Source organism: Mus caroli, chromosome 14 (assembly GCF_900094665.2).
Source record: "Mus caroli chromosome 14, CAROLI_EIJ_v1.1, whole genome shotgun sequence".
NCBI lineage: Eukaryota > Metazoa > Chordata > Mammalia > Rodentia > Muridae > Mus > Mus caroli.
Genome location: NC_034583.1, coordinates 9,368,853 through 9,381,053, shown reverse-complemented (window position 1 = coordinate 9,381,053; position 12,201 = coordinate 9,368,853). Strand labels below are relative to the sequence as shown.

Genomic DNA, 12,201 nt, shown 5'->3' with positions numbered 1-12,201 from the left:
CATAATCAGCTTCCAAAAGCTGACACCATTGCATATACTAGCAAGATTTTGCTGAAAGGACACAGATAGAGCTGTCTCTTGTGAGACTATGGCGGGGCCTAGCAAACACGTAAGTGAATGCTCACAGTCAGCTATTGGATGGATCACAGGACCCCCCAATGGAGGAGCTAGAGACAGTACCCAAGGAGCTAAAGGGGTCTGCAACCCTATAGGTGGAACAACAATATGAACTTACCAGTACCCCACCCCCGGAGCTCGTGTCTCTAGCTGCATATGTAGCAGAAGATGGCCTAGTCGGCCTTCAGTGGAAAGAGAGGCCCATTGGTCATGCAAACTTTATATGCCTCAGTACAGGGGAACGCCAGGGCCAAGAAGTGTGAGTGGGTGGGGGAGTGGATTGGGGAGCGTGTGGGGGACTTTTGGGATAGCATTGGAAATGTAAATGAAATAAATACCCAATTTAAAAAAAGAGAGAGAAAAAATAGATTACCTAGGCAGTCACTTTATAAACCTAAATATTAAATTACAAACCTTTGTAGTACTTTATTTTCCAGGCTTTCTGGTTTTCTATATGTTTTTTCCACTCATCAAATTCAGGAATACTATAAAAGGAAAGTTCCTGCTTATTTTTGCTTGCCTTAAATTAATCAGAGAAAAGAAAGAAATTAGTTCTTCTGCTAAGACTTATGAAAACATTACAAGTCAGGCAGTGGTGGCGCACCCCTTTAATCCCAGCATCTGGCGAGGTCAGCCTGGTCTACAGTCTACAGTGAGTTCCAGGAGAGCCAGGGCTATACAGAGAAATCCTGTCTCAAAAAACAAACAAACAAAAAACAAAACAAAACAAATGCAATATTGAAAGAATGCAAGTTGTACCTTTACAATGGGAGTAATAAATTCTTCAAGAAAACCATGCTTCAAAAGTGATGGCCAATTGTGATGAATAAAATTGATTAGCAGGCCTTTGATGTGAGAACCATCTTGATCCTAAATAAATATAAAGTAAAAAGTCCCATAATTGTATAGAATATAACTACTTTTAAACAAATTTTAAAATGTATGAGTGAAGGCTAGGCAAAATCTCATTCAAATGTAGATAAGTATTTAATGAAACAGTATAGATTAGAAGACTATCACTTAAACTACAAGTTCAATTAACAACAGACTGAATATACTTGTCCTTACATAATGAGCATGTTATCATTATTCATGTTATATGGTGTACCAGATGTTTAAAGGTGGAAAACTTCACACATGGTTATAAGCCCACTTCCCTGGGCAATAGAAGAGGAAGGCCATTGGGTGCAGTTATTTACATGTCTTCTCATGACATGAAAGCTGCAAACATAAAAGTATATAGCAGCTTTTTCTGGTGAATATTTGACAAATGCTTTTACATTTTAAGAGATACTGTTGGTTACATATAAAGTTCTCCATTTTCAATATTCTAGTTCTTTCTTGATTACTGCTATGTTAAAGTCCTCCTTGGTTTTGTTCATCTTAACTTAGACCAACATGTGCCAATAGTAACTAGCAAACTACTAGATCACTGTTTTTCTCTTACAGATGCCAACATTTCATTCCTATTCCCACGTAGGCTTAGTTACTGTGATATAATACTGTGTCCTGTTCTTTTCCTACTTGCTGCATTTCAAGACATTTAAAAATAACCAATAAGATTATTTAACTGCCAAAATATTAAATAATATAAAATGGGCTTCATGTGCAGGTTTCCATATAATAATGTACCCTCTAGAAGCACACAGTCACAATCACTTTCCGCTATACTACTTCCTGAGACAATTACCAAACAACAGTCTCAGAGTTAGATATGTAGCTCAGTGGTAAAACATCTGCCCTGCGTCCAGCATGCATACATACATATATACATGAATAAGACAATCTGAAGATATGAACTGTAGTTATGTAATAACTTTCAGACCAACCTGATCAGTCATAATCATAATCTTTCCATAACGTAAAGTTTTCAAAGATTCTGCATCATCATAACTTTTCTTGTATTGCAAACCAACTATTTTAATAATATTGTTTATTTCTGCATTTTCCATAATCTATACAAAAAGAAAAATATTGAAATTATTTTTAAATTGCTGAAGTATATGAAAGTATATATGAGTCTGAATCTACATTTGAAAAAATTCAATTTGAGCAATATGTTAGAACTGTCATGGATACCTATGTGAATAAATACGAACCTGTTTATGAGACGCTTCTCGTACATTGAGAATTTTACCCCTGAGTGGGAAGACTCCATATCTGTCCCTACCAATCACACCTAATCCAGATACAGCTAGAGATTTGGCGGAGTCCCCCTCTGTTAATATTAATGTACACTCCAGGGAATGTTTGCCACCTGAAAAATATTTTAAATTAAATACATTTTGAGTACCTTATTTCATTAAGGAAAATGAAGCCAGAAAAATTTTCACAACAATAATAATAGAAGACTATCAGTCACTTTATACTACACTTAATGAAGTTTAAATGGTAAACTGTAATTTATAATTGTAGCTATAAAATGTAAATTTTAAACACATTGTACTAGATTTTCAACCTCTTAAGATAGTAATAAATAGTACATGGAGCAATTTCTTCCTTCTGTACTTCCTTCTTTTTTCTCTATGGTATATATGTACCAATTCAGAGGTCACAGCAGGACATTAACTGTTTTCCTCTATTGCTCTTTATCTGATTAATAACCTTGAGACAGAATCTTTCACTGAACCAGAAGCACCCTGTTTCAGCAAGGCTGACTGGCCAGTAAGCTCTCAGAATCCACTGGCATCTCTACACAACCCCTGTCTCACAGTGCTAGAACTGAAGGCACAGACAACAGTGCCCAGCTTTGTACATGGGTGCTGGGAATTCAAACTTAGGTCTTCAATGCTTATACTGCTAGTACTCCTACCCATAGAAGCATCCTCCTAACCCTACATGATTCAATTTCAATTATACTCTTAACAGAAAATCATAGCATAAATGAAATTTTCTATAACTAAATAAAGGGTAAACTTAAAATCTTAAACTTGATTTGATTCTTACCAGCATCATTGGCATCATCCAGTTTTGGAATGCCTTTGATTTTACTGTACTTTACTGATGAACACTTCTTATTCAGTTGAGTCTGAGCCTTAAATTTCACCCAGTTCAATATGCTTTCTACAATGCCACAATTAGAGGCCTTAAAAAAAGAAATCAAAGGTCAGCAGTAAATAAAATAGCTCATAAGTTCACCTAAAATGTATACAATTGTCTATGACAGCTAGAATTCAGGCACTTTGAAAGACAAAATTATAATGATTATGAGACATTCTAGTAAATTTTACTGAATGACAATAAAACTACAGTTATAGCTAGTAAGTCAAACTAGCTCAGACAACTATACATACAATGACCTAAAGTACTAAGACAAATATGAGAAAAATCCTGTAAACTTCATTAATATGAAGGCTCTTGTATGACTCTTATTGCAAGTTAACAATAGGAAAAGCTTAAAGATCCATTAATTTATTAATTGGAAAATCTAGACATTGACATCTTCAATATCCTTCAATTTAAAATATGAAGCCTAAAATCTTATGAGAAAAAAATACTGATTATGAAGATCACATTAGGAAAACTCAGAAATTCATACAAAAACCTCATTTTGCTAACAGAGACTTTACTTAACAGATTGTTTATGATTCAGAATGAATTGGTGTGTGAAAGATGACAAACTGTTTCCCTAAAAGAGCTAAGTATCTTCAATTCCAATTCTTAAACCTTTTTTAAATCATCCTTAGTGATGTGTTTTTTTTTTTAGGCACAATAGTTTTCTAGCCAATTTAATGAGGAAAAAAAGGTAACCTGTGCCAAATCTAGACTTAATTCGCCTAAATAAAACAATACAGTATCTATAACCAAATCACTCTGTAAGAGCAATTGTTACAATGACAGCTATAATATAATGTGAGCTCAGAATTCATTATAAATATTCTACAGTTTGAAAAGCAAGTACCTAAAAAGCACATTTGCTTTTGCTTCTTATACTCCCTACCTTTAAAAACCTAATATTGGGATTTAAAAAATACACTCTCCATGATAACTATACTTTATTCCCCCACCACACTATGAACTTTCAAACGAGAAGGGGCAGAGGGGACTGGGAATGACACAAAGAGACACACAGACGGACAGATGGACATTATGAAGATAACTTTGGCTAACTGATTACATGACTTCATCCCCACTGTCAAACAACTTTAAAGGTGCTTTACAGATATTTACTAAATGTTTAACTGGCGGTACTGCTAACAAGGAAGCCAAATGAAACCCTGAGTGGTGTACCACAGATTATAGGAGCCAATAAAATACATATAGCCCATTGCTATAAAATTCAATTACAAAAATCAAGATTTATTATTTACTTGTACCCTCATTTTAAAAAAAGCTTAAATAATGTTCAAATTCAAATGCAATTTGCAATAATGTAGAAAATGCTACATTTTGTATAGGACATTTTATACATACATACACATATATATGTGTGTGTATGTGTATATATATATATGTGTACACACATGTATATATATGTAGGGTAAGTTTATACACACATTATAAATGTACATATATAGCAGTATATGCATATATATATATGCATGTACATATATATGCATGTACATATATATACATACATATATATATATTTGTGTGTATATGTATGTGTGTATACATGTAGAATAATTTGAACAAAAGAGGAGAAGGATGAAAAGAGAAGGCTGTGAGGCTCTGCATGTCTGTCAATGGAAAACTGAAACTTTGCAATGGCCAACTCAAAGCTAACACACTTAGTTATGTAACTCCCTACTATGGCGCTTGACAAAACAGTTAATAGTTTAGTGATGGGCTGGAGAGATGGCTCAGCAGTTAAGAGCAATGACTGCTCTTCCAGAGGTTCTGAGTTCAATTCCCAGCAACCACATGGTGGCTCACAACCATCTGTAATGGGATCCAATGACCTCTTCTGATGTGTCTGGAGACAGAGACAGCATACTCACATATATAAAATGAATCTTTAAAAAAGATATAGTTTAGTGAAACAATGTGTTCTACACTTTTAAAAATAGCAGAATGAACGCCGGGCGTGGTGGCGCACGCCTTTAATCCCAGCACTCGGGAGGCAGAGGCAGGCGGATTTCTGAGTTCGAGGCCAGCCTGGTCTACAAAGTGAGTTCCAGGACAGCCAGGACTATACAGAGAAACCCTGTCTCGAAAAAACAAAAAAAAAAAAACAAAAAAAAAAATAGCAGAATGAAACATATTAACTTAAAGTATAAACATGCCTATGGTCACAGTTACTATGATAAAAGAGAGAATTTAGGTACAAATAAAATAAAATTTAAAAAAGAAAAACCATTTACTCTGTTCTCAATAACCCAAAAAAATAATACAAGTTTAACTTACTGCTTTAAAAAATTTTTCTGACAGTTGGCATTTGGACCCAAAACTTTTGGGCTGCAGAGTCATGTTTTCCTTAGTTTGAGAATCAAAGGTTGGATTTTCAATAAGACAATTAATAAAAACCCATATATGGTTTTTAACCTGTGAAAAATACAATAAAAATGGTCAACATTAAAACAGGCATGATGTGGCAATATAGTGGAACACATAAAAGCATCACTTACTTGAAATGGTTTCACTGATACACCAGCTTTGTTCTTTTTCTTAACTACTTCAATCAGTTTACTAACAACTTGATCTACTACATAATCCACATGCCGCCCACCCTGTAGAGGAGAGAGTACAGAACACAATATGTCAAACAATTTAGTAGTGCAATATTATTTTGTAGAGGAATATGAAACTGAAAATGATAGCAAGGGTCTAAAAGGACCCTTTAGGTCACAGTGCCAAGCTATCTTCTCTCAACCTCCTCATTCCACATCTATGGCATTTCCTAATACTGAAGATCAGTTCTCGGGTCATCTGAGCACCAAGGAAATGTTCAACAATGTAAGTGACATCACTCAGAGTTGGCATAGGCATTGATTAATGGCTCATTCCCTCGGATTGTCTTCAACTTTCAAATTCCCCTGAGCTACCTATCCATGTCCCACTCAGATTTAACAATTTGATAAGATGGTTCACAAAACTCAGGAACATATTTATATTTCACTTTCCTTTAACAGTTTATTAATAATAAAAAGATAGCTTTCTCAAGAGTGTCTCACTAGATATATAAACCATTCTTAGGGCAGGTCCTATGCCCAGCAATGATGGCCAACACAAAACAAAACAATGGCATTTTTGGAGGTTCTTATTTTTTATTTTTACCTTAAAAGGTATTTTACATATAAATTTTGGTTTACAATTTTGTGTTTTTATGGAAATCTCTGTTTGAGTGTGTGTCTGTGCATCTATCTATGTTTCATGTGCTTTTTCTTCAGCTATCTTTTCTGTTTGTTTCATTCTATTCCAGTTTGTACATTTCTATCATATTTTATTTTATTTTTTTAGAGGAAGAAAGGGATGTGGATTAGGGTGGAAGAGAAAGTGAGAGGATCTGGGAGGAGGTGGGGAGGAGAACCAGTAATTAGACTATAAGAAAAAATACATTTTCAATTAAAAAAATAACAATAACACCAAAGAAAGAACTCATAAAAAGCCAAATGGATGACATGTATAAGATAATATACAGGGAAAGAGAAATTCTTAACTTTCTCCAGCAATACTGCCCTCTTTCCCAATACTACCATGTAATTTAACCTATGATATCTCTGAACATCACTGCTTAGGGTATTTTTGGTTGTATACAAGTTTGTGCTACATCCCCCCAGTTTTTTAAAAAAAGAAACACAAGCCATGTAACTCAGCTCCAACTAGTGAGATTTTAGCAATTACTAGTTGGGTGGTTATTCTAGGAAAACTATTATATTCCTGACCAAAAGATGGCAATTTGGCTTGCTACCATTTTCCTCTCCGTAGAACTTGGAACTGAGTTATAGAAACGCAATTGTGTTTGAGGACAGGAAACAAAGCCACATGCCATAGGTGGTAGAAAAGAAAGTCGGGAAAAACAGAGGCCCAGGTGGCATTATGGTACTACACATAGCAGCAGTCTAAAACTGCCCATCTTTTAGAAGAAATTATTTCTAGTTGCTGAGAGAAATGAGAGAAAGAAGTAAAACCTTTAAATCAAAAGATTCAGTATTTTAAACAATAAAGCTTTAGGTCCCTGTCCAACAGAATACAATCATCACTAGTGTAAATTTCTGTTGTCCAAGGAAAAGACCGGGGATTCCATATTATTGAGGTAAAAGGAAGGAAAAGAACAAATGTTAAAACATTACAAAACAAAACTTTAAAAAGAATCACAAATCACTGTTTTAAACTAGTCGATAGTATTTGCTTGCATTACTTACTACTTTATTATCATCAACTTTCAACTTATTCATTCATTCCCTCACTCATCCATTCATTCCTTCACTTTGCAGAGTCTAGATTAAAAGTCAGAGCTTCAGACAAGCTGAGTGAGCACTCCACCACTAGACTACACCCATAGTCAATAAATAATTTTGGATAAGAACTCTGTGTGACTTTGAAGTCCAAAACCTACAGAAGAAGGTTAAAGCTCCTGAAAATAGCAAATAACATGTTCCACAAGCTGACTCCTCAAGGATTCTCTACCACACTCAAAACTCAGACACAAAATAATGAATCTTATCACCCTAAATTTCATACAACATGATCAATAATAAACACTAAGTACATTAACTTCTCAATGTGTATGTAAATACTTCGAATATAGCTATTTGATAAAATAATTTCCATTTCTATGAGTCAATTTTAATATAACAAAGCCACTGATTTTTGTTGGTTTTGTTTTTATTTCATTGTTTAAGGTACTATTTTACCAATGACTTGGAACAAGAAGAATCTGGGCACTTACTTTTGTAGTTGCAATACTATTCACAAAACTGATCTGCTGGAAACCTTTTTCACTCAAGGTTAGACAAACATCCCATCTTTCATTTGCAAGTTCATGAATAACTTTGAGAGCCACCCCAGTTTCATCCAATTTGTCTTTCACATAAAGGTCTACATAGCTGCGAAATCCATTTACCTGTTGATTTAAAAAACAATAAACAGTTATACATAGGACAACAGCATAAAAACATGTCGTAAGTTACTTCTCTGACTTCCATTCTCATTTACAGCAGCTTTCACCTAAGATGGAAGCCATCAAGCATTCCCTTCTTGACACCTGTTCTTAGAGCATTCATTTGCGTGGTATACTTGATAAAGATGAGAAAGCATGTCTATTTAGGTACATTATTTAGTTTTTTAGAAAATGGTTATTTTGTAAATGGCAAATGTTAATTTTCTAATATGAGTTCAGACATGAGAAAAACTAAAGCAAATACAGCTGTATCCTATGGAACACAGCTATCCAAATAAATTAACAAATTTTCACAACCCCCCAAAACAACTTAGACTAAAATAACTGCCATTCTGAAGTCTGTAGTGAGGCACATGCTAAAGAAAAATCACAGAATCTCTCAGCATTTGCTTAACCAGAGCATAAGTTTAATAAGATTGTAAACACCTTAAATTAGATGCAGTAACTAGTCAGTACTGGAAGTAACTAGTAACTAGTAACTAGTAACTAGTCAGTACTGGAAGAAAACAAGCATAGGAAGCTTCTGGCCATGGTTGGGAAAGGCTCCCATCCCAGCAAGCTGTCTGTCTAGGGACCACATCAAGCTTTCACATGGATCAAGAGAAAGATACATTTGCCATGTGCTGGCTAGGAGAAGATAGCAGCAGGCAGTGAACAATCCACCCAGCCTCCATTCTCTTATAAAAATGAAATAAGGAGTCTGTCTTATTCTGTAGTTCAGTGGAGCTCAAGAAGCAGACTAAGTAGAACACTAGTGGAAAACTACCACAGCTAAGAAAAAGACTTCTGAGCAAATGAAAAGTCTCTACTCATGGAAAGACGTGCATGTGCACTCTGAAACAGATCTGTATGGAATAGGATCAATGTGTAATTCAAGACTGAGGTTTAATCAGATACTAAAGAATCTCTTGCATGCTACCCCCCAGACTAATAAGCCTCTAATAGTAACAGGAAATTTCAGCCAATAGAGCACAAGACACAAACCATCTCTGCCAGGGAGCTGGAAGAAACAAACAATGAAAACTAGAAAGAAACAAACTTTAAATACTTGGAGAGATTAACCTAAGACCAATAACAAAGCTCATTTACCCCAGTGTCTGCCACTATACATAACACAAACTCTTCCATAATACTTTCAGGAATACCAAAATAAATTTTAAAAATTGAAAATATAATTATCATCAGAAACAGCTCAAATGGAGCTGGATAGATTACTCATTGGTTTGGAGTGCTTCTGCTTTCCCAGAGGACAGAGAGCCCAGACTATATAAAAGCTCACAACCATGGTGTACAAATATACACATAGGCACAAGACTGTATTTTATTAATGCATATAAAAATAAATCCAAATTTAAAACAAAACATCTCAGATGTTGTAACAGGCACCTAGAATCACTATTGTTAGTACAGTACAGTCTCTAGTAGAAAAGACATGCCACTTCAGTAAAGAGAAGGAACTCAAATAATAAAGAACAAAATGAAAATGCTAAAAATTGAAAGCACAGAAGACATAAATGCCACTGTCAGTTGACACAATCAGGCCTAAAGGCTTTCAGAATTCATGACAAAAATGAAATAACACAAGGAAGAGGGAAAGATGGCTTAGTGGTTAAGAGCACTGTCTGCTCTTGCAGACATCCTGAGTTCAGTCCCCAGCAACCACTTCTGATACCCTCTTTTGGCATGCAGGTGTATATTCAGATAGAGCACTCATACCTAAAATAAATTAAATATTTTTAAAAGATGAAACAACAGAGTCCAGGTGCTCAAAGACATCTCACAGGATAAATAAAATCACAAACAAAACCACCACACACACAAGTACATATTACATGTATAACATCCTCATGACAAAAGAAAAAGAAATATGCTAACCTTACCAAGAAAACACAGAGAAACAAATCACAGCAGACTTCTAATCATAATCCATGCCAAGAAAGAATTGAGTAGCATCTTTACATGCTTAACAAAAATCACTGTCAACCCACAATTCTACTGAAAAATCCTTTGAAAGAGAAGAAAAAAATCAGGACTTTTCTCATACTATAACAGGGAATAAATTGCTTGGTGTTGCACAAGACAAGTTAAAGAAAATCCTCAAGCAGAAATGTAAGATTAAATCAAAACTTAAAACTGAGACAAATGGCACATATGTGTAATTAATTGCAAGTTCTCAGGAGGCTAATGCAAGAGGATTGCTTGAGCCTAGGAGTCATAGGTCAGCCAGGACAACATCACTATACCACCAAAACAAGACAGCAACAAACAAACAACAAAATCATAACTGCAAGCACACACGACTGCACACATCTCAGAAACTAAAAACTGTACTATATTTCTTCTGCCACCTTTTCTTTTCCATATGACGATTACAATCATATGGAAATGATAGGGCACAATGTTTTAGGCTTGGGAGACAATTCTGAGTTTTAAACCACTTGGAGTAAACGCAGGAGGCGCTGAGTCAAATTTCCCAGAACCAGTATAAAGGCAGGAGTAGCAGCACACACGTGCAATCCCAATGCTCCTACAGCAAAACTGGAGCAGAGGCAGGAGAACCCCCGGAAACTGACAGCCAGCAAGCCTGGCACATGTTGCACAGTACAGCAGTGAGGACAGCAAAGGAACCTGTCTCAAACAAGTTGGAAGGTGAAAACCAACAGCGGAAATATCCTCTAACTTTTAACCTTCAAATTCATAGTATGGCACATGTATGTACACTTAAACACACACACACGAAATGTCTAGTAACAATGACACAAGGAGTGGAAGAGGGGACCTGGGGTTACAGTCTTATGAATTTCCTTAGCTATATGTGAAATAGTAAATGAAATGTTACCACAAACCCTACGGAAATTACTAAAAAGATTTTCAAAGTATAATTTGAAATAGACAGGTTTTTTTTTTAAATGATCAAAGGACAGAAGAGAAGAACATATGCAAGAAACAGAAATTAGCTAGCAAGATAATAGAACAAATAAATCGATAATCACATTAAAATAGTAATCATTTAAACACACCAGTTAAAAAAGATCAGACAAGATTTAAAAAGCAAGATGAAACTATCTTCAGTCTACAAAATAATAACACTATTAAAATATTTTCCAAGACACTTACAGGCAACTTCTTCCCATTAAACATGACCTTGACTCCTTTACAGGACCCAGCTAAATCATATGCTCTCCTGGTCATGAGGGCCACAATGTCCTTGTCAAGTTTTTCCATCTTAAATTTGGATAGATCTGGCTGGAATGTTATGCATGTATAATCTTCACCATCAAAATATTTAATTTTGGCTTCAGAAGTCTTCATCATATTATTCATCCATGTCTTTAAAAGAAGATATACACAAGTATTTCTTTAATGTTTCTAACTTTTGTAACAAAGAATCAGCTCACACACACACACAAAATTCATTTACCACAACATTTTTACAGTGAAGCATCTTTCACATTTAACATGCCCATGGATTTTTATAAAAATAAACAGACATATTTATCTGATAAAATTATTTGAGCATATGTAGAATTCAGAATACTTTCCAAAGGTCTGCCAACATTTCTTACATATGAACCTAATGACTCGGGGAGAAATTTTTCCAGTACACATAAGCGGTTGCATCTGCTAAATAACGTACCTTGCCTTAAAAGTTATAAAGAGGCTATGTAAAATTTCCTAGGCATTCTAGCTTCTCTTTGGCAACTTGATTAATATTTTAATCAAACAAAAAAGTTATACTTAAACTTCTATTATCTAAGAAAAACAATAAAACATATTTAAAGAAATTTAAAAAATGGACATGTCTTTTCATACCTGCTTAAAACTATGTTTGTATTCTTTGCAAGCCGTTTCTACTGTAAACTTTGTACTAAAAATATTACAAAGCTTTGCACCATAACCATTACGGCCTCCTGTAAAACAAGTTAAATATGAAAATTTTAGTTTAGAGTTACTATAATGGAACTTTATTAACTTACCTATCCTAGAGCAAGTCTGACACAAAACACTTCTATTTGTTGTAT

General features: G+C 34.8%; 1 protein-coding gene across 1 annotated transcript in view; it reads right to left on the bottom strand.

Moving 5' to 3' along the window:
• Top2b (DNA topoisomerase II beta) overlaps positions 1–12,201 on the bottom strand; it is a 65,134-nt gene that overhangs the window by 30,767 nt on the left and 22,166 nt on the right. The window contains exons 6-15 of the mRNA XM_021181689.2: positions 11,993–12,090; positions 11,297–11,509; positions 7,949–8,122; positions 5,685–5,786; positions 5,464–5,601; positions 3,064–3,202; positions 2,217–2,374; positions 1,947–2,072; positions 877–987; positions 532–637 (exon numbers count right to left, since the gene is read on the bottom strand). Of these exons, the coding sequence (XP_021037348.1) occupies positions 532–637; positions 877–987; positions 1,947–2,072; positions 2,217–2,374; positions 3,064–3,202; positions 5,464–5,601; positions 5,685–5,786; positions 7,949–8,122; positions 11,297–11,509; positions 11,993–12,090 (1,365 nt within the window). The remainder of the gene's footprint in view (positions 1–531; positions 638–876; positions 988–1,946; positions 2,073–2,216; positions 2,375–3,063; positions 3,203–5,463; positions 5,602–5,684; positions 5,787–7,948; positions 8,123–11,296; positions 11,510–11,992; positions 12,091–12,201) is intronic.